This window comes from Biomphalaria glabrata, chromosome 12 (assembly GCF_947242115.1).
Source record: "Biomphalaria glabrata chromosome 12, xgBioGlab47.1, whole genome shotgun sequence".
Taxonomy (NCBI): Eukaryota; Metazoa; Mollusca; class Gastropoda; family Planorbidae; genus Biomphalaria; species Biomphalaria glabrata.
In genome coordinates, this window is record NC_074722.1 from 31231747 (window position 1) to 31253548 (window position 21802).

General features: G+C 37.0%; 1 protein-coding gene across 3 annotated transcripts in view; it reads right to left on the bottom strand.

Moving 5' to 3' along the window:
* Positions 1–21802, bottom strand: part of LOC106052965 (SH2B adapter protein 1-like) — a 45921-nt gene that overhangs the window by 7743 nt on the left and 16376 nt on the right. For all 3 annotated transcript variants that reach the window (XM_056005862.1, XM_056005863.1, XM_056005861.1), the window contains exons 2-6: positions 10015–10116; positions 5365–5492; positions 3863–3909; positions 2332–2520; positions 862–1073 (exon numbers count right to left, since the gene is read on the bottom strand). In XM_056005862.1, the coding sequence (XP_055861837.1) occupies positions 862–1073; positions 2332–2520; positions 3863–3909; positions 5365–5492; positions 10015–10116 (678 nt within the window). The remainder of the gene's footprint in view (positions 1–861; positions 1074–2331; positions 2521–3862; positions 3910–5364; positions 5493–10014; positions 10117–21802) is intronic.

The following is a 21802-nucleotide window of genomic DNA, read 5'->3' on the forward strand; positions in this document are numbered from 1 at the left end:
GCCAGATGATGTAAAAGGACCACAATTAAGGGTGTCATGTGGCCAGCACAATGACCTAATGACTTTTTTCTGCTAGAATGACATATGTAATAGCATCACCGCTTAAAAAAGTGAAGTCAATAGAACTGAGCTTCATTTAACATTGTAGTAAGGATGTTTCAAGGGGCCAGATAGCAATGCATCACATGCCGGATCTGGCCTGAAGGCCATAGTTTGGGCATCAATGATTAAACAAAACAGTCTATAGATAGGAGAGGTTAAGATTTCATAAATGTTCTTTAACTTTTTTTTTTAATATTCTGAAACTTTTTTTGATGGATATGCATAAAATATATTCAAAATGTGTATGTGTGTGAATTAGATCAAAAAGATTATTCAACAAAAGTAGAATTTCAAGTAACATCACAATACTGCCTAATTGGTCAGTAAAGTTATTTATATTGATACAAGATAACAAGGAAGGGTGTAACCAAGGAGCAAAACTTCAACTTATAAAAATGCCCCAGAATCAAATCTCTTTAAACAAATTTCAGACTTCACCAAATGACACTAGCTAATCGCCTGCTGAAATATTTTACATGATGTCTAAATACCTCTATTTGTATTGCTTTTATACAAAGCATCTTTCATGTTGAACAGCACTGCACTATATAGGTCCTATCTCTTTTGTGGACGCAGGGGAGGGAGAAGGTTTCCATGCTGCGCTTTAAAGTGCTCAACAAACACAATTTATAGAAGGGATTTAAACTCAAGCCCCTCCACTTATTAGATAGCCAAGCAGTTTATGTCATTCAGCCAGACATGACAATACATCCCCATTTCATGTCCCTTTTGCAAGTAAAAGTTATAGAGCTGGCTTACCTTTGCCCTCCCTTGGAAGTTAAATGTTAGCACATATTCTCCAGCCCTAGTCTCACTTTTGCGCACCAAGAAGACACCATGGCCAGAGTGCCCCTGCTGTAGAACCAAGCTTGTAGCATCAGCTCTTGACAGTGTGCCATGAAACCAAGGGTACTCCTTCAGCACTCTCTCTACAGATCCCTCCCCTTCCTGTGCCTCTTGATGTCCTGCATCTTCACATGGGAAAAAGAAAACAAAACTTCATTATGCAGTTGAACAGTTCAAAGAGCTAGCACACACAAAAATAAAAAGAACAAGAAACGTGATTCTTTTTCCCTTTTTAATGTTTGACATACTATCTCTGGAAATAGGACATTAAAATATTTGCAGGATCTTATCTTATAAAATACAATCTTATCTTATAAAATACAGACATTATGCAGAAAGCACTAGGATGACCATTCATGCCTTTTCTTTTTTATTTTGGTTTCTTAACTCTTTATCTCTGTAATTATTGTCCACATTCTGAGAGAATTGTTTATTTTTCAATTCTATCCTGTTATGATTAAACTTCAATAACATTTTTGTTTGACATTAGAAAACGTTACTTTTGGTACAGAATTAAAGGAGAATGCGTTCTTCTTTTATCTAACCCAAGTTATACTTCTAAAACCAAAAATTATTTAATTTAATGGAGTCATATCAACAATGGTATCGTTACTTAGGAGAGAAAGAGTCAAAATCATCAATTAATATATATAAATTAATTAATTTATATAAATAGAATAGCCTTTGAACCGCAAGACAAACTTTTATTCTTAACAATTTTAATTCGAAAACGTTAAGACCAAATGGATGTTAAGAAATTATATTTAAAATTTTATCAATGTTTTTAAAAAAAATGAAGACACACTCTGTTTATTTTTTAAACTACTCTTTAACACCACTGTGCAGTCCCAAGCATGCACTGAGGCAAAACATTTGCAATGAACACACAATCCTAAGACAGTAAAATACAGTTTGAACTCTACCTCCTTAAAGAAACATGCTCATTTATTAATTATTCTTGTAAAGTGGTAAGCTGACTGATAAAAACACAAACAAAAGAATTGAAAAATGTCTTTTTTTTAAAGACATGTCTCAAGGGTACAGTAGACAAGGCGAATAGTTTATGGATTTATCTACTTGACCTTAATATTTATAACATACAAAGATTAAATAGGAGAATATATTGTCTAATATATGTCTCATTTAATAAATCCATCTACAATATCAGTGGTTCATAACAGTTAGAAATTAGCATGATTTCTTATTCAGTTGGACAGAAATGCATAAATACTAACAAAATCAAGACTATAAAGGGCATTTCTGTTACACAAACTTTTAGCCAGCTAATAGAAATTTCGTTTTTGAGATCTAAATGTGACATCCAGACAGACAGCACAAGAAAACAAGAGAAACTTTTCACTTTACGTAAAGAAGCATACATACCAAAGCCATTTTCTGCTCTGGGAGATCCCCTCATGTCTGAACCGCTGATCTGTCCACTCAGGTTGTTGGTGTTGTCCACATGAATCATGCTCCAAGGCCTAGGGGATGGGCGAGGCGGCACAATAGGGGTGGCGCTGCCCAGGCTTCCCTGCGAGGAACTGCGGTGCTGTGATGTGAGCTGGTTGGTGTCTGAGTTACAAAATATTTCTTATGTCATTAAGAAATTTAGAAATAGGCTTTGAGTTCAAAAACATAAATAGTGAATTATTGTAGTGGGAAAATAAAAAGTAAGGAAACCCTTTCAGACCTTTCGATCAAAGATAATTTGTTTCTAAAGCTGATGGTTGAGCAGGGTGTCATGTGGTCAGCACAATGACAAACCATCTACATTTTCCTAGCTCGTGTCTGGAACCCATTAGAGTTTGGTGGAGTCAAGGGCATCCTAAGAATCCCAAAATCCAAAAATTGAGTCTTCAGCTGGGATTTGAACCCTTGGTTAGGAAGCCAAATGCTTAAACACTGAATCACTACATTCCCTATTGGAAAACCAAACAGGAAAGATGTAAACTGGGGAAAGTGGAGGGCTGTAAAAATTCTTACTGACATCCAATCAATAACAAAATGTAAAGGATATCAAAAATATATAAGTTTGGCACACAAATATCTCAAAAGTGAACTTAATAATTAGGCCAGGGCCATGCAAAAAGTTAACTTTTAAAAAGCAAGGAACTTTTTTCTTAAAAAAAAGGGAAGCTATTCAATGATGCTAATAACTATTTCAGACATATTTTTTTTCCATTTCTTTTTCCGCTAAGAGGTGTATTTGTGTAAACTAAATCCACTGTACAAGGGCTAAATGTCACATGGGCCATAACCAAACATAAAGGAAGTTTGTATAATGCCAAAGTTTAAAAGTATTTGAACCAAAGTACTACGAACTGATTTACCACAAACACAATCTGAGCGTTTTTAGCATTTTGGTGAGCAATGTGTTAATGCATTTTTTGTATTATCAAACATCACATCCATTCAGACCATGAACCCCAGTGGCCACCACGATCTTCTAGATTTACGTCAGAATGTTGGTTCTTTTTAAAGTCTGTGCCATGCCTTCTGCACCAACTGGACTTGATTCTGTTGTTGACAAACTACAGTTTTTATGGTTGGATAGGTTCGGCCATTCAAAAAGGAAATGCTTGACAGTTTTTAAGGGCCTCCTTTATACTTTGGACTGTTTCCATTGTGTATGGTGTATTTTATGGAAAAATTGACATTTGAAATTTGGCTTCATTAGAAATTTTATTATCATTATCTATATTTTTATAGGGTTTTATTTAAAACACTTTTATTGTAATAAATAATTATTTTTTTTTAATAACAGTATATTAAATGTAAGTTAAAATTTAAAGTAAAATATGCAATGGCTTGGCATTTTAAAATAATGAGCCACCCAGTTAAAAAATTGTAACTTAGCCTCACTTTCGCTGTATACCTATTTCCCTAAGTTTGAATGTGTACATAAACCACCAACCTTTTCTTTCTATTGATCCAGAGGGCGCTGTTGGCAGTCTTGGTCTCCTGAAAATGTGAAGTTCAGTGATCAGTTAATCATTATTAAAGATTGCAAGGTTTAAGATTCCTGCTTTAAAAAAAAAATCTTTTAATAAATGTCTCAAACATTTCCCTTTTTTACAAGCTTATAGATTCAAGATGTTCCTTCAAAAGAGAAGATAATTATGTCCTGATTTTTTTATTGTTTGTTGTTTAATAAATCAATGTCACTACTCAATATGCTAAAAGACATTAAATTAGTTATTTTTAGTTATTATTAATAAAAATTACAAAATATTTATAGGTTTACTAAAAATGTTTTTGTTTTTTTTTAATATGGGATCTTTTGTAGGAATGAAATGATTTAAATAAATATATCATTAGATAAATATATATTATTTATAACCACACTTTTTGGGGGGAACATATTCGGAACAAAAGGAACTGTTGACCATTCTAAGCTAACAGCAAAGTTTCAAATTTAATCAATATTTGGTGTTTTTTTATCCAGAATCCAGCCTGAATCACTGTCATAACTTTCAGAGCATTTAATGAATTATTCTTTAAACCAGTGTTTCCCTCATTAATTATGCTGATTTTAAAAAAAAAAACATTTATTATGTTAATTTTTCTCATAAATTGCAAGGCAAGGGGGGTACTCAGCATTATATAAATTATACACTTACACTTTACACTTTAGTCAAAAGTTTGGGAAACACTGGTTTAAACTAACCTATAAATTTAACTTAGGGTAAACTTGAACGTCTAAACGCCCTCTAAGGGCATTGAGAACATAAAGGAAAGCTTAAAAACAAAACGTTCTCAAGAGGGTCCTAAATAAAGGTTTTGTATTTCTAAAAATAAAACCAAGGTCACACCCTTAAATAACTTGTCTACCATTTCTAATCTGAATGTCACAGAGGGCTATGTAATTGAAAAGAATTCCTCTAAGTGGCACATTATGGAATGCGCTATCAACACTGACCTTTACATTATCTTGCTCAGTGCTATAAATGTTTACAAGAAGGCTATAAAAGAAGATTAGCATAAAATACACGCTGACAGGGAAGTCGAGGCCAAGAAAGTTGCTCAATAGTGGGAGAGACTGAGATATCTAGTTGGCAACTGAAGTGGACTCCGAATCCACTCATCTCTTAGGAATACAAGCATTCACTTGGCGATAAAAAAGGAGGTTTGAACAAGGTGCAGGGGACAATGATAGAAGCAAGTAAGGATTGTGACATAGAATAGAAAACAGATTTTGAGTCACGTAAGGTAGGAAAAAAAAACGAGGCAATGATCAGAGAAGAAAGTTTTCAAAACTTTTGGGTCACCAGCATAAGTATATTATTAAACTAGGCCCATGCTTTTATTCTTGAATAGTCAACAAAATTTTTCATGCTATTTTACCCTCATTTTCTTTATTTTTTTTTTTACTTAAGGACAGCAAAAGATGACTCAACAAGATAGAATGGTTCTCACATTGCAGCGATTCCTTCCGCTGTTGCTGCGCAATGGTTCTGCTGTATACAGCCTTTTATCTCTCCTAACCAAGCCCTGAGATCCTGAGGGTCGCTGGCTTCTATCACATATTCAATGGTTCCTTCACCCTGGGAAGAAACACAAACATTTATTCATTAAATGCAAGAAGTTTCGAAGCTGTATTTACCACTACACGAAGAAAGTTTAGGAGAAATTGTGGCCAAGATGTATTGGCTGAAAGAAGTATCTCAAATAACAATCTTGATACAAGCTGATGTTTTGTTTTGTTTTTTTAACTTTTAAAGAATTTTTTGTGAAAGGTCACCAATGGGCACCAATTATTTTATGTGTTGAAAATTAAGGCCAATTCTTTTGATATTGGCATGTCACAAAGTCCCATAGTTAATTATTTGGCCACAAAAACACTAAAATTATTGAACTGCTACACAGAACTTTCTTATAAACAGATAAAATTAGAAAAAAATGTGTTTTTGTTGTCTATTTTTGCTTGATTGTTTGTTTTTTTATGTCCATAAAAAATTGTGCTTTTATTGTGGCTGTTTTTTTTTTTTTTTTTTTTGTTGTTATTTCTAAAAGTTCAATGGATGAAAACCACTAACTGTTTGTGACAAGACCTCATCCCTGCCATAACACACAAATGTCCAGGCTATAGGAAAATTGTCTTTTTCTGCACAGAGTAAACAGTAATAAACTAAGACCATCTGGTCTCAACAGCTAGTGCAATAGCGTCCAGGTGCAGAAACTGAAAGCAAGATTTTACTGTACATAAAGTCCAGGCATCTAGGTCTTAAAATTTTCACCTTTAAGTGGGGGGGGGGGGGTGGAATCATAAATGTACTAATTACAGCCAGTAGTTATGTGGCAATGGTCACTCATAAAACAAAAATTTGGCCTGCCTCATGGCTACATGGACTATCAAACTGTTATTAAAAGTTTTGTACATCATCATCAAACTCCATTAGAGTGAGGGCTTGAGAGGCTCAAATCCTCTCTTGCAAAAGCCCTGGACAGAAACCCTGCTGTCTTGCGTAGTGCATAAATGTCGCCATACAGGTCGAGAATTTTGGGTTTCCCAGACCTGTCGAGACGGAGATCAGCAAGTCTGGGGCAGTCAAACAGAATATGAGGCACGGTTTCCTCTTCTTCCCCGCAGCGGGGGCACCGTGAATCAAAATTCGGCCACAGCCGCGAGAAATATGAGCCAACAGGACAGTGGCCTGTCCTGCACTGTGCTATAATAGCTTGCTCAGGCCTGGACAGCCTCCACCACGGGTAAGTGGGGTCAGGGCGCCTCATGCGCTCCCAGACTCCACGGGCTTTTTGGGACTTGTCCCAGCACTCAAACCACTTTTCCATTTCTGTTTTTTGTATTATAGCCAGGGCTTGATGAAAGCTTACAGCCTCATCAGTGGATGGAATTTGCCCTCCCTGGTGGGCCAAAGAGCAATTTAAGAGTCAAACGTTTTACCTCTGTTTTGTACAGGAAAAAAATAATTAACTGCTAATTTTATGCAATCAAATGCTATGACAAGCAGCTGATTTAACTAACAAGTTTGCATATTTTTAATGCCTTGTGCAAGCAAACAACCAGGTTACGCATGAGCAAGCACACTTTTCTGAAGTAAAGAATTTTAAAACACACACAGAAAATAGAATGAACACTGCCACATGGCTAATGACAAGGCTATACTGAACTGGTGACATGCACTATACTGAACCAGTGACATGCACTATACTGAACTGGCAAACTGTTAACTATTGTCCTCTCAAACTTCGAAATTGTATATGTATGGGTATATATATATATATATATATATATATATATATATATATATATATAGGCCTATATATATATATATATATAGGCCTATATATATATATATATATATATATATATATATATATACTATCCATATGTTACCAGCGGCCCGCTGGTCTTAATTTACGTATCACTATTGATATAGTCACAGAGTGCTTTGTAAACAATTAAACGAAATAATAATGTTAAAAGTATAGCGAATGCGTGAATGTAAAAAATACTATGAATGGAGCTATCAAATAGCTAATCAACCTAATAATTCATTTTGTCAAATAAAAACATTTGCTTATAGGCCTATATATATTGGATTAAAATATGAAATGAATAGACTTTATTTTGTATGTTCATGTGTTAAAGTATAAAGTAGATCTATCATCTTTAACTTAAATCTTGAGTTAGAGATAGCCTAGATCTAGACTAATCTAAAGTTAAATATTGGCTTGGATACAGTTCATTCTGCGCGTGCATGGAGGCTTTGCTCTGCGCATTCGTGACATTTTTTGTTAGATGTACGGGTGACCGGTCACTTCATCCCCGGTCACTTCATCCCCGGTCATTTCATCCCCGGTCACTTCATCCCCGGTCACTTCATCCCCGGTCATTTCATCCCCTGGTCATTTCATCCCCTGGTCACTTCATCCCCCGGTCACTTCATCCCCCGGTCACTTCATCCCCTGGTCACTTCATCTCCCGGTCACTTCATCCCCTGATATTTTCATCACTTGATAATTTTATCTAACAAATTGTAATTTTAAAAAGCATTAAATGAGCAATATTTAATGTATTCCTTTTTTATTTAAATGACAGAGAGAGAGAAAGAGACAGAGAGTGACACCCTAAATATACATGCAAGATTATTTCCAATAAGCACTCAAACAATTAATTTTAAGGCTATAGGAACCTCATCATGACGGGTATGTTCACAACACTAGAGGCCCCCCACCAGTTTCAATATGTAGAATGAATATCAATAAACCAAATACATATTTACATATACGTGTAGAAATGAAATATCGATAGAAATAAAGTCCTATAACACAATTTGTAACTTTAATGTTTATAAGGAAGTCCGCCTTTATTAGAAAAAAATAAAACCTTATTACAAGGCTAAAAATGACTCGCCCATTTTCAAGAAAGAGCGATTGAAAAATCAAATAAAGTGAAACATGGTCGTACTTTCACCACAGCTTGGCCTTTGATGATAAATTATCAGCGGCACGGTCATAATTATTGTAATCGCACTTCTCTCTCAAAAGATTTCCACTACTTGCACCACACATTGGCCTTTGATGATAAGTTATCAGCGGCAAGGTCATAATTATTCTAATCGCACTTCTATCTTTCAAAAGATTTCCACTACTTGCACCACACCTTGGCCTTTGATGATAAGTTATCAGCGGCACGGTCATAATTATTCTAATCGCAATTCTATCTCTCAAAAGATTCCCCACTACTTGCACTACACCTTGGCCTTTAATCATTACGCTATAGATACGTACACATCCAGATTTACCATATAATATTAGATTTCTCATTAAGAATACAAAGTGGAAGAGGAAACACCATAAACGCATTAGTAATATGTCATAAAATGTCAAAAAGAAAGCATTCTACATAATCATATTTATATATAAAATATTTAATTGGGGATGAAATGACCGGGGGATGAAGTGACCGGGGGATGAAGTGACCAGGGGATGAAATGACCAGGGGATGAAATGACCGGGGATGAAGTGACCGGGGATGAAGTGACCGGGGTTGAAATGACCGGGGATGAAGTGACCGGGGATGAAGTGACCGGGGATGAAGTGACCGGGAACCGATGTACGGAATCATGAATGGAACTATTAAAATGTATGTCAATACGACTTAGCAGCTATAGCGAACGAATGTATGAAAAATGCTTTAGGAAAACAAATTTGAATGTTAATTTGATTAAAATATGAAATGAATGGACTATAATTAGTATGTTCATGTGTTAAAGTATAAAACTATCTTTGCGAAGAGAAGTTCTATCATCTTAGAATTGAATTAGTGTTTTAGACCTAGGAATAGAGAGATGTGTAACATTTCAGTCTTGTCTAATGAAAGAGTGTACGTCAGGACTTCTAAATTCGCAGATATAAGGAACGAATTTATATAAAATGCTTTTGAAACAGAAATTTGAAGGTTAATTTTTTATTAAATAATGAAATCAATAGACTATATTTTGTATTTTCATGTGTCAAAGTAAAAAAAACTATCTATGCAAAGTGTAGTTTTAAAAATTAGATCTAGATCCTTTCGATCTAAACATGGTAAACATCAAATACTAATACTTTCATTGAGTTGGGCAACTTTCTTTTTTTTTTTTTAGGGTCTTTAGTTTGTTTAGGGCTACTATACATACATCATGGTTCCAGTTAGCAAGCAAGGAACATTTGTGCTAAGTTTCATCGAGATTAGAACATTTGGAACATACATATTCCTTACATTCTACTTTATAGTATAAATATATATATGTATATACATAATGCTTTTTTTGTAAAAGCATAGGTGCCGATTGCCTAACTTGGGTAAATTAATAAGAAATTAATAATAAACGTTAAAATACAAGAAAAGTTATAATTTTCCCCCACATTTAAAAAAGTGTCGGTACGCCGTACCAGTGCGTACTGTCAAACAAAAAAAAAGCACTGTGTAGTGTGTATATATATATTTATGTGGGCCTGTATGTTAACTTAAACATGTTTAGCCAAACTGATTCAAGCTCCCAATGGTAAGATGGCGTGATTCATCAGTTCTGCTCCATTCTGAAAGTAAATACTCACCTTGATGACAAATGTATTTTCTCTGTCTGGCATTTCCAAAGCTGTGGTCTCACGAACTTCTGTGATCAAGAAGCAGAACAGACCCGTCCTTGGCTTCACTGACTGTAACAGTAAAGAAACAAAGTCTCTATGACAAGACTAGTATGTGTTGGGGGGAGTGACTAACAAAGGGAAATAAATTGAGACAAAGCAACGAGGAAACTTCTTCTAAATAATGACATTTTCAAGTAATTATTTTAAAAAAAAAATTGAAAACTTTTATTAGCTATATATTTTTCAAGATGTCTTTTCTGAATGGAATCAAATTGGAATCTTAGTAGATGTTGATATTTATAACTTTTATGGATGTTTGTGGACAAATGGGCCAAAGTCTCGCAGGTAGGAAAAAATGTTCTAAAGGTTTTTAAAAATTTATCCAAAATCCAGCAATATACTGGGTGTGTGTGGGGAAAGTAGCCCTACATGCAGTTAGCCCCCCCCCCCAGCTTGACCAAACAAACGACTATAGGCTCATTTCCGCCTCTGCTCTATTGAGATGAAGGTCCGATTTTTAGGACTGAGCAAATTAAACAGGAATCGATGGGACATTGACGCCTCTGCTCTACTTTAAGAAAAGTAAAAAAAAAGTTCCATGACCACAAATCGCAGGTTTAAGAAATCATGTTTTCTCTGAAAACAACAGGTCGACAACTAGATTTATCTTATCTTCTTATCTTATATAATACAGACGTTACTTAAAAAAAGAAGATGATTACGTCCTTCGCGTCATGCATCTAGTCATGCATATTAACCAATGACCTAAATTTTGCCAAGTCACTGGTTTTCCTGGCTAGCTCAGGCAACCCATTTTATTTATTTTATTAGATTTTGTTTTTGTATTTGAAGATTATGGTTCAGTGCTTTATGTATAATTGCTACTTGACTTTTAAGTCTTAGAACTAGATCTACATCGAACCGAGTAAGTGAAGCCCAAGCTAGGACCCGAGAGCCACAACTGGCACACTGTCCGGTCGTCTCGAAATATTTCCCCTGAGAGAATCATGTTGCCGCAGAGGGTCAGGGTCAGTTGGACGAATTTTTATTGGATAATGCGGCCAACTTACAGGCCGTCAAAGGGACAAAATGGTTGTAGACCCACTGAAGTTAAACTAAAGTCTTGTTAGCCAATGTCTTTAGCATTAGAAGCAGAATCTAATCTAGATCTAGCAGTTTGTTTTGTTTGTCTGTTGTTGTTGTTTTGTTGTTGTTGTTGTTGTTGTTTTAAAAAAAAGGCACCAATGTTACAGAAAGTCTGTATTGCGATCCCTGGGTTTAAACCTATAGACTATGTCCGATTCGTAGTTGCATTACCTTGAACTTTGTCCACGACTTAAGTAAACCAGAGAGCGTGATTAAATTAATATATTTTGTTGTCCGCTTAGATTCAACTGTATGGAAGTAGGTCACACGTAGTAATGGATTCAATTATTGTCGAACCTTTGAGTGTGTCTTTGTCTTTAATTAAAAGCAATCACGAATCTTCACACGTCAAGGGATTTTATTTTTAAAGTAGATAACTCTAGCAAGGCAATGAAACAGAAGCTGAAAAACTCGATCTCGCGACAGAAGTTTCGCAAATAACAAATAATCGTGGTTAAATAATGTAGCTTATGAATGGACCTCATTCACCAAACGTAAACAAACAACATCTAGTCACGTGATAATATTGATAAAACAACGAACAAAAAAAAACTGTCACGTGATAGCCACTATGCATTAAAATTAGATCGTAATTTGTATTGAAGAGATAGAGAATCACGTGGCTAAATGTTTGTTTACGTTTGGTGAATGAGGTCCATTGGATTATGGAAAACGGTGCATATTGGTATTTATGTACATTCGCACACTAGCGCGTCAATGCAACGCCACTTGCGTTTACGTAAAAGCTTTCAAAAGTGCCTCTAATCATTTCGCCGAAGGCTCCCCCATGCCATTGGCGCCTGGTTCTGCAGATCGGGATCAATCCTATACACAATAGTCAATACCAGTTGGCACCTCTTGGTGATTAGCACTCTTCTATCACAGCATAAACCCCGTTTGACCTTTAAACTCTCACCTCCCCTTGAAATCGAATCGAAAGTCAACCAGAAGAAAACATGTTTTGGTTGTCGACCGTTCCACAAAAAATAATTCCCCCCCCCCTTTTTCCCTCGTGTGTTTACCCCATTTTGGGGTCGATACTCTCTGTCAGCGATCGGTCAGCAGAAGACACCTAACCCCCGAAAGGGGTAATACTACTACTAATAATAATAATAATAAACACTGAATTCATTGTGAAAACCTGAGCCGGGGGAGGTCATCGGTGTTGTTGAGCTGCTGAATGAGGCCGAAACAAGTGAATGAGAACCAATTATCCCAAATTGCAATTAGAATTGTAGCATTATGGCAGGCAGCCTATCAGGGGAGGACTGGCTATACGGGCATTTGGGCAATTGCCCGGTGGGCCGGTACCCAAATGGGCCGGTAAGGCCACCGAAATGGCCTGATCGAAGTCACTATGGCACATATCAAGTTGTTAAAGGTTTTATAATATTCTTATTGTTATTATTATTATTTTTATAAAAGGCCCTCTGAGCGTCGTGTTCGCTGCATATTTTTTTTTTTACAACGGATTAAGCCCCAAGTGTGTCAGTGTAGTGAATGAAGTCTAATAGTGAGACCTTTAAGTCACGTGATTTAACGTTCATCAGTTTCTCTGGCCAACGGTTAGCAACCAAAAGCCTTCCGCTAACATGATACTACTACTGGTGCTGAATCCAAGAACGACCTAATATCCAGAAATGAACATTACAGCGTTCACGTGGAATACACACTCGAGGCTCCCTTTCGGAAACTGGGCGATTAACCGAGACAACACCAAATCACATCATGCGTATCGCAACAAGCGTACGTTTTGTTTCACTCAAATATGATGCAGGTTCGTAAATAAAGACACAGGAGCAGAGCTGATAAAATATGAACTTGAAATTCGATTACTACTAGCAGTATCACCCGGCGTTGCCCGTATTTATTATTAAATGCACAACAAGGCCCATACATTAGTTTTTATTTTGTAAATTTAAGGCTCTCCGCGTAGTGGATGGGGTGCACAATATATTCACTGACCTTCGCAAATGGTGTAAGGAATATTCAGAGCTTCCTCACGATTGGCCAAAAGGTATTGATTTTTATAAATAACTGATACACTAAAACGCTGTATATTCAGGCACAATAATTTCTTTAAATGCAAAGATGTTATTCAAAGAACTGAGTATGATCTATTAGGACAAGGCCGGTGTTAGATATTAAAAGGCCCTAAGCGAAGTGTTTTTGGTGGCCCCAAAATGAAATAGAAAACTAAGAAAATAAAAAGAGAAAAATAAAATTACGCAATTAAAAAAAAAAAAAAAAAACTAGTGACTTCAACAACAATAACCTTGAGCACAAGTTTCGCTATTTCTTCTCTTTAAAAAACAACAAAATTGTGATTCCCCACCAAACGTAGGCCCTGGGCGGTTGCCTACTTTGCCTATGCCTAAAGCCGGCCCTGATTAGGAACATGTTAAACTGAACTTCTAAAACCATTTACGACTTTGTACATGGCTAGCAACATTCCCGTACGTCCCCACAAACAGTTTCATATTTTCTATGCAAACTATTTTTAGTTTTGGACATTTCCATTTCCAGACCCCAATTTTCATGTACACTTTTTATTCCGTGTTAATCCAACTATTTGCTCCACGCGGAACGATGACGTCAATTGTGACAATACTCTCTAAACTATGTTGCTAGTGTTGAAATGCATACTATAAACATTGGTTTATATTAAAGCAAAGATAAGACATGTCTTACTTCGAGTATCTGTAGATAAACTGCCAAATTTATCTGCTATCAACCGGTGATGAGGTCAAACTCATATCAAATGTTTCTTATAAATATTTTTAAAAATATATTTTCAGTACATTTTAAGTTATCGATGAATCACAAATTGTATTTGGTCCAAGAATCTTAACATGCACTTCAATTAAAAAGTCCATTGGATAGGGCGGTGTGTGACCCAGAAGAAACGGTGGGTCACTCGGAGCCAACGGACTCTATGGGACTGAAATGTCACAAGCAACAAGTGGCAACCACTGCCAAGCGTAAGAAGGATGAGAAAATGTCCATTTAATTAATTTTTTTTTTACTTTAGAGCTGTCCAGAAAAAGAAAACCGTTATATACTTAATAGGTCCGTTTAAAATATGTAATATAGCCGAGCTCCAGTGCATTCCCCTTCTCTCCCACCCCCCTTTTTTTTTTTTCGAATCTGCATCCCACTGAAATGAGAACCATTGAGGCAGTATTCATTGAAGCAGACCGCATAGCGGAGCAAATGAAGCTGGACACTTGGTGGTGGTTGAACAATAGAAGAAAAAGAGAAAAGGCTAACATAAAAGTGGAACACACTGCGCAGGGCATTCTTTACAACAACAAAATTAATGCAAAGACATTTTTTTTCAGTTGAGGAGGTGGTGGGTTGGTCTTTGCATTTTTTTTAATTTTTTTTTTCGAGATAATTTCGTAGGTTGAGAGACCCAAAGAGTCTAGAATGCACACTTCAACACATCTAAAACACACACAGGCACCCCAGCGCTAGCCGTGTTTGTGAACAAACACTTTCACATCTTACTTGGCTTCATTCAGCAATGCGCCCCCCATGTTGGACAGATCCGTTTCCAACGACTTGTGCCATGCGCAGTGTGACCCTCGTGAAGAATGATTGTGTTACACGCTGCACTACACCCACTAGCGATCAAAATATGACACGGAAGCATCGCACACGGGGGGAGATAAACAAGTGACGTAACGGTAGCGGGAGAGAACCAGTCCTGATAACGGTTTCAAGAACACTGTTCAAACAAAAGGGGCGGGCCGGGGTGGGCAGCAGTGGACCATGGCCTACAAATAGCGGTGCTGACAAGAATTTAGTTTGCAAGTAACGACCCACGGACTTGCTCCTGCTCGCCATCTGGGACGAACCAATAACAGGACAAGAAAACAACAAGTCTTTTTTATTACAAAGCTTACTCTGTCTGTCGCTCTGTCTGCCCAAAAAGTTTGTACAGGTTATTTCTCCCACACCCAAGATCGGATTACGATGAAATTTCGCAAGGGTCAATATTCTTTTTACCTGACAACACAAGAATCAATTTAAAAAAAAATAAAGTTAATTAACTATTGTAATTAATTATTTTGTTTGGTATCTTAAACAAGGGAAAGAAATCGTACTTGACAAGTGGTGGTATAAGTTCAATTTGTCCCATCGAGGACTCTTGAACCCTTATTGAAAATGTTTAATGCATTTTTTAAAAATACGATCAGGTAAACACTCAGAAAGATACAGCATTCTACCCTCCCCTTTCCAAAGTGGCCCATACCCATGTGATAGGATAATAGCGCATTGAGAAAGCTAAAAGCTAAACAAAAACAAACGATAAAATATTTCTAAGTCTGCCATAACTGTAATTACAAACCAATGACGACACTTGCACTTGTCACCAGAGAATGCTGATCGCATCTTTCACAAATGTCTAGTTTATCAAGAGCTGCTGGCTAAATGTTCTCGACTTTGTAGATCTGGCTCTGTGTTTCTTGTTCTGATCTTGATGGAGGTGCATGAACCATTTTCTTAGCATGGCATTGCAACTAGCGGGAAATTCGATTTAAATGCATGTCCTAGCAATGGGAACTGAAATGCTACAGAAGGATTATGGGTATCACATTCAAAGACCGCATCACAAACGAAGAGATTAGAGATAGGGTTACTGCAACGATTGAACCCCACGATGACCTGCTAACTATTGTACAAAAAAAAAACACTACAAGATCTTCGGGGCTCGCAAAGTCCTTCCTTTAGGGAAAAGTAAGGGGGAAAAAGAAGATGCCGATAGAGAAAGCGATGGGTAGACAACAAAATGGAGGAGCCTGTCACTGAAAAAAAAAGTTTAATCCAAGGCAAGAGATAGAGAGGAATGGAGAAAGACGGTAGACAAATCTTGCGTTGTGCCTCAACGGTCCAACAGACTAAGATGTGAAGGGTGCGACATACTGGCGGACCTGAAACTCTACCTGAAAACACAATTTTGTTTTGAGGTCCCGAGAGAAGTGTGAACCACGCTGAGGAGACAAGCGACTTGATTTCTTTCCCCCCATTCAACGGGTAAATCCAGAGAGCTAAAAATAATTGTATACTGATAACTTCTCGGTACAGGTGTACGGAAGGATGTCAATCAGCATGTTGGAGCAGACATCAACAACGCCCACTCCCCCCAACAACAACTAGTGCTTATCTATGGAGGAAACATTTTAGAAGCTATTCGAACCCTACCAAAACCTTGTTCTCAGAAAGTAGTGCTAACACACTCTCTTTATTTAGTTGTCTATGTTAAATAAATCCCAACATCACAAAATGATTTCTATTGACTGTGTTTACGTCCAATAACTAGGTCATGAATATTGATGAGAAGAATGTGTAGGTCATTTTCGTCAAAGTCATTTCTGACTACCTATAACGTGGTTTTGAGGAATGCGCTCCAGGGGTGGCATCACGATGGTAACGGAATTCGAACCCAAGTCCGCTGCCGTCACATGCCGTCCAGCAGGAGATTTCGTCTAGGGCGTAGTAATTGTCAGTTCTTTAGGAGTTCGAAGAGTTCAAAGTCTACCTCCTGGTGAAAAACCTACGAAACGTGTTTTGAAATTGTTAAGATCTACAAAAGTTGACAACCACCCATTTCAACACTGCCAAAGGTCCCCCCTTACAACTAGCACAGAATCTCACTCCTCCGGGGGTCCCCCCTCCCCCATTTCTTCCCAACGATAATCTCTTCTGGTTGGATGGAACGCTCACTATTCAACGTCTAAATCCCTTCACGAACCTTATCGCCCCGTCACGAGGATAAGGTCTGAAAACAAAATGGAAAAAAAAAACTCTGGACCAATCAGCGTTCGTTGGAAGAACTTTGGGTCTTGTTTCTGTTTCTCGTACAAAATGTGAACACCTTAAGTCTGGGGGTGGCAAGGGGCGGGGGAAAAATGCGAACTATCACCGATTTAAGAACAAAATCGGTCACCTAATCAGCAGAACAAAGGTGCTCCACTGGTTGCGTGTGTTTTGGTTCCTGTATGCTTGTGAAAGTCTTGAAGAGTTCATAGTCTTAATGACATAAACCTTCACCTCACCCTTTTGTCAGTTGGGGCACCACACAGGATTTGTTGGCCGTCTTTCCACATTCCTCTGTGCCTTTCGCATTGGATAGAATCTCTTTCAATGACAGGCCCGTTCATTCTTTCATGTCTTCCCATCGCTTTCTCTGTCTGCCTCTTCTTTTTCCCGGTAAGAAATGTCTTTGCGAGCCCTGAGTACCACGTGATAAGGCCATACGGTTTTAGTTAGCGTTTTTTTTTTGACAGTAGTTATCAGGTCATCGTGGGGCCCAATCGCCCTTGTAATCTAGAGCTCCAGAAAAATATAACTCTAAAATCAAAAACTTTTCAATTTGGGCGATAGCGTATAATTTGTATTGCTAAGACATGTCTAATAATATGTTATCTCTTTTTTTTCCCCCCCATCACAGTGGTAAATACTCCATACCAAATGCTTGAAATGACCAGCCAAAAACAGCTTTCATATACCCGGTCCCTGTAAACCAAAGTCCCCCGTGTACCGGACAGGCTTTGTTATACGCATAAATTATTCAAAAGGCCTTCTCAGCCTGCGCCTAATGAGACAAAGCCAACAAACAACCGTACTGCGTGAGGGCGGTGGACAGTTGCCAACTACAAAATGTGATTACATACCACCCACCCCCCTCCCTCATACACTTACTTTTTTTTTTTATTTACCCGGACCTGTCTGACACAGAAATAATAACAAGGTCATATCACCCTTTCGCACTCAAGTCTTTGTAAACAAGACACCGGTAAATTTAAGTGCCCCATACGGTATGTATATAGGTCCACACACAAACATCACGCAATGATGAAACGTCACGAGTTCTTGTTTGTTGTTGTTGTTTTCTTTTCAAGGTTTAAGCCTAAGGAGCTAATTGTTAAACTCCCCGGATCCACATCGCCTGGTTTAAAATCTTTTAGTCCTAGCCCCCCTCTGATTTCCCATATATCATCAAACACTGAAGAATCAGGGGGGGGGGGGGGGAGAAATGGGGGAAACGTGACGTCACTTTTTTTCAGAGCAAAAAAAATCGTATGCGTTTAATATCCACATTTCTGTTTTGTCCGGAAACCAGGCCTGATGGCGTGTTCTGAAACTCTTGTGATTTGAACTGTTTCCCTCTAGAAAAGTGTTGCTAGTATCATCTACTCTAGATCTAACCCCGTTCAAAAAGGGCGGAGACTTATGCAAAGGTTGATTGATAAGTAAAGATTATTTTAAAATATGTTTCCTTGACAAAGTCGCCGATATCTCAAGTTGTTTACTTTCTAAAGTTCACTTCTGATCTGAAACCCACACGTGGCATCAAAAGGTGTCAGGGTGGAAATACATTAGAACGGTGATACCAAAACTACGGCCTGCAGGCAATTTCCGGCCCGTGACGAGTTGCTGACCCCTCAAAACGTCCTGCCCACGAAATGAATCAGCAGAGGTAACTATAAATATATGAAAGTGAGAGAGAGAGAGAGAGAGAGAGAGAGTGCTTTTTTTGTATAAAAAAAAAAAAAAAAGTGTGCCGGTACTCAGTGTCGGATAGCTTAACTTTTAACTACTAACTACTACTAATAAATTAATAATAAACGTTAAAATACAAGACGAGTAATTCTTTTTCCCAACATTGAAAAAGGTGCCGGTACAACGTACCGGTTCGTACCGTCACAAAAAAAGCATTGTGTGTGTGTGTGTATATATATATATATATATCTGTGTGTGTGTGTGGTGTGTGTGTTTTATAACATGCTCAGAGCGCTTAGGTTCAGTCTCTTTGTGGACTAAAGGGGGGGGGGGGGGGGGAATTATCTGTGAGAAAGTTTCCGTGCTGCCTTTTGGTCGCTCAGCTAACACAACTCTGTTCGAGTCGGGATTCGAACTTGAAGCTAAGCTAATCATATATTCTGAGCCACTTTACGTTCTGGTGCAACAAAATGCATTAAGAGTGACAAAGAAGAAGAAGCGATATGAAGAATTATTGTTGCGAGAAAAAAAAAGTTTTCACTTGATCCGAGAATGGGAAATGGGAGGGAAAAAAACAAGTAAAAACTTTGTACGATACTGACAGACAGAAAGACAGACAGAGCGAGTTGATATAAAATTTGTAAAAAGTTAAACCAAAAAAGTGTGGGAATGTAATGAAAGACTAACTACAAAACTATAATCCTGAAAATTTGGTGAACAAGACAAAAAGCGAAGTGGATTGTTTCGGACATAAACTCTTAAGCCTTGACACTTTTAAATCAATTGAACAATTTTATTTGTTTTGCCACAAGGCCCAAGTGCTACAAAAGCAGTCGAAATTACAGATAATAACAATACACACATAATCAAAATGAAAACAAAATAAAAGTAATAATAACATAAGGGGGAATATAAATTATAAATTAAACAATAATAAGGAACAATGATACCGCAACTATCAGATCACGCAATTTACAGTGAAATGGTTATCTAGCTACTAATTACAATCAAACTATCAACATAGAAACACACAATATGTGATTAACGAAGACAATAATGTAATATATTTATATAATATTAAAATAATATAAACTTCTATAGCAGGATTTAACTTCTGAAAAAGAAAAAAAAGGCAGAATGAACTTTATGAATACACTGAGGCTTTGCACAGGTCTAGAATTTAACAGTTCAGCAAATTTTTTTTCAACATTGGGCCTGGAGTAATAATATTTTTTTCTTTTACTAATCTTATTCTGTATAATTTAAAATGCTGACACCCCAGCAGATAATGAAAAGCATGTGAGCCTGTGCGCGCAATGGGGTGTTACAGAGAGCAAGTGGTGAATGAAGAACTTGTATTTACAATAAAACGCGGTGCATAGAAAAGGGGGGGGGGGAAACATGACCTGAAGAAGTAGAGAGAAAAAAAATACAATTTAAAGTCAGGCTAAGATTTCAAGATGAATATGAGACAAAGCTTATACCAACTCACTCTGTCTGGTAAAAAGTTTGAAAATGTTTTTTCTCCCTTTTCACATTCTCGGATCAAGCTGAAACATTGCACAATTATACATTGATCCTGACAATGACATGATCGATCACAAAAATATTTAATAATTAGTTGATTAATTATTGGAGCAAAATTAATTTGTTTGATATCAAAATAGGGGGAATAAATGCTACTTAATGAGAGATGTAGATATGGATTTAGTCCCCCCTATTACGTTTTGACATGTTTTTGTTTACCCTACTTCCCATTCTCGGATCGGATCAAGTTGAAATTTGGCATAATTATTTATAGTCGATGACAATACACGAATTAAATCCAAAAATTAACCAATCAGTTAATCAATCAGTACTAATTCATTAATTTTGTTTTATGTGATAATAGCTTCAAAAGGAACGATGTGCTAATATTAGAAGATATTACGTCATTGTTTGTTGTTTATGTTTTATACGAAAGCAAAGAATCGGACGGAAATAGAAGTTAGTTATATATGTCTACCTTAATCAAGACAGTCTCGTTATTATCATTATTAATTATTAACGTCTACAGTAATTTATTATTAATCTGAGACAACAGAACATTTTATATGGCAGAAAGAAAGCTAAACCCTGGTATTTTGGATAAGCTTTGTTTTTGTTTTTTGAAGTTGTTGTTTTTATTGCTTGTTATATTGCTTACATTCTACTACAAAAGTTGATGCTTTACTAAGTGTTGTTTTTTTTTTTTGTATTTATTTATTTTAAATACTAGAGTAAATCTTCTGCGGGAATCATAAACAAGAATAGGTCAACTGATAAGATTTCATAACTGCAACTTTTTGACGGGCAAAATGTTGGGAACATTGGAAGTGTGTTGTTTGTATACATATTTTTGTACTACTTAAGACGTCTACTTAGATGATGAGCTAGTTCAAAGAATCCTTGAGAACTTTTTATTTTTCTTTACAAGTAACAAAAGTAGCAGTTAAAAAACAAACAAACAAACAAAAACATATTGCATACAAATCGTCTCGATATCCAGCCTTCACATTTCTAGGTCTCAGATGATGCGCTAACAGGATGTTAAGTGCGGTACTTCTAGACCCTCCAGACCTTTAAAACTAGACGTTGCAGATATCTGTCCAAGACAATCTGATCTAATCACGGGGGGGGGGGGGGGGGGGGGGGGGGGGGATACCTGCCAGATTACCTGCTAAGTGTGCGAGCGAACATGCGCGTCTGTGATTTTCTTACAACAGATTACCGCTTCCCCCTCCCCCCCCCCAACCTTTTTTTTCCATTTTCCTTCCCCTCGGCTTGTTGCGGCAACAACAAAATGTAATCGATGGAACCCTCGCACTTCCGATATAAACAAGTTGTTTTCGAGATCAGTGAGAGAGAGAGAGAGAGAGAGAGGTGAGAGAGGGGGGGGGGGGATAGAGAAAGAGAGAGTGTATTAAAAAAAAAAAGATATAACAAAATAGAGGATATTTTATAGAGACGGGAGAGAACAAGTGACGAAGTATGGAACCTAGAAATAAATTCAGTTTTAATCAAGGATGGCAAAGGGAGAATATAGAAACTGCAATAAGTCCACCTCATATTATCAAGCATA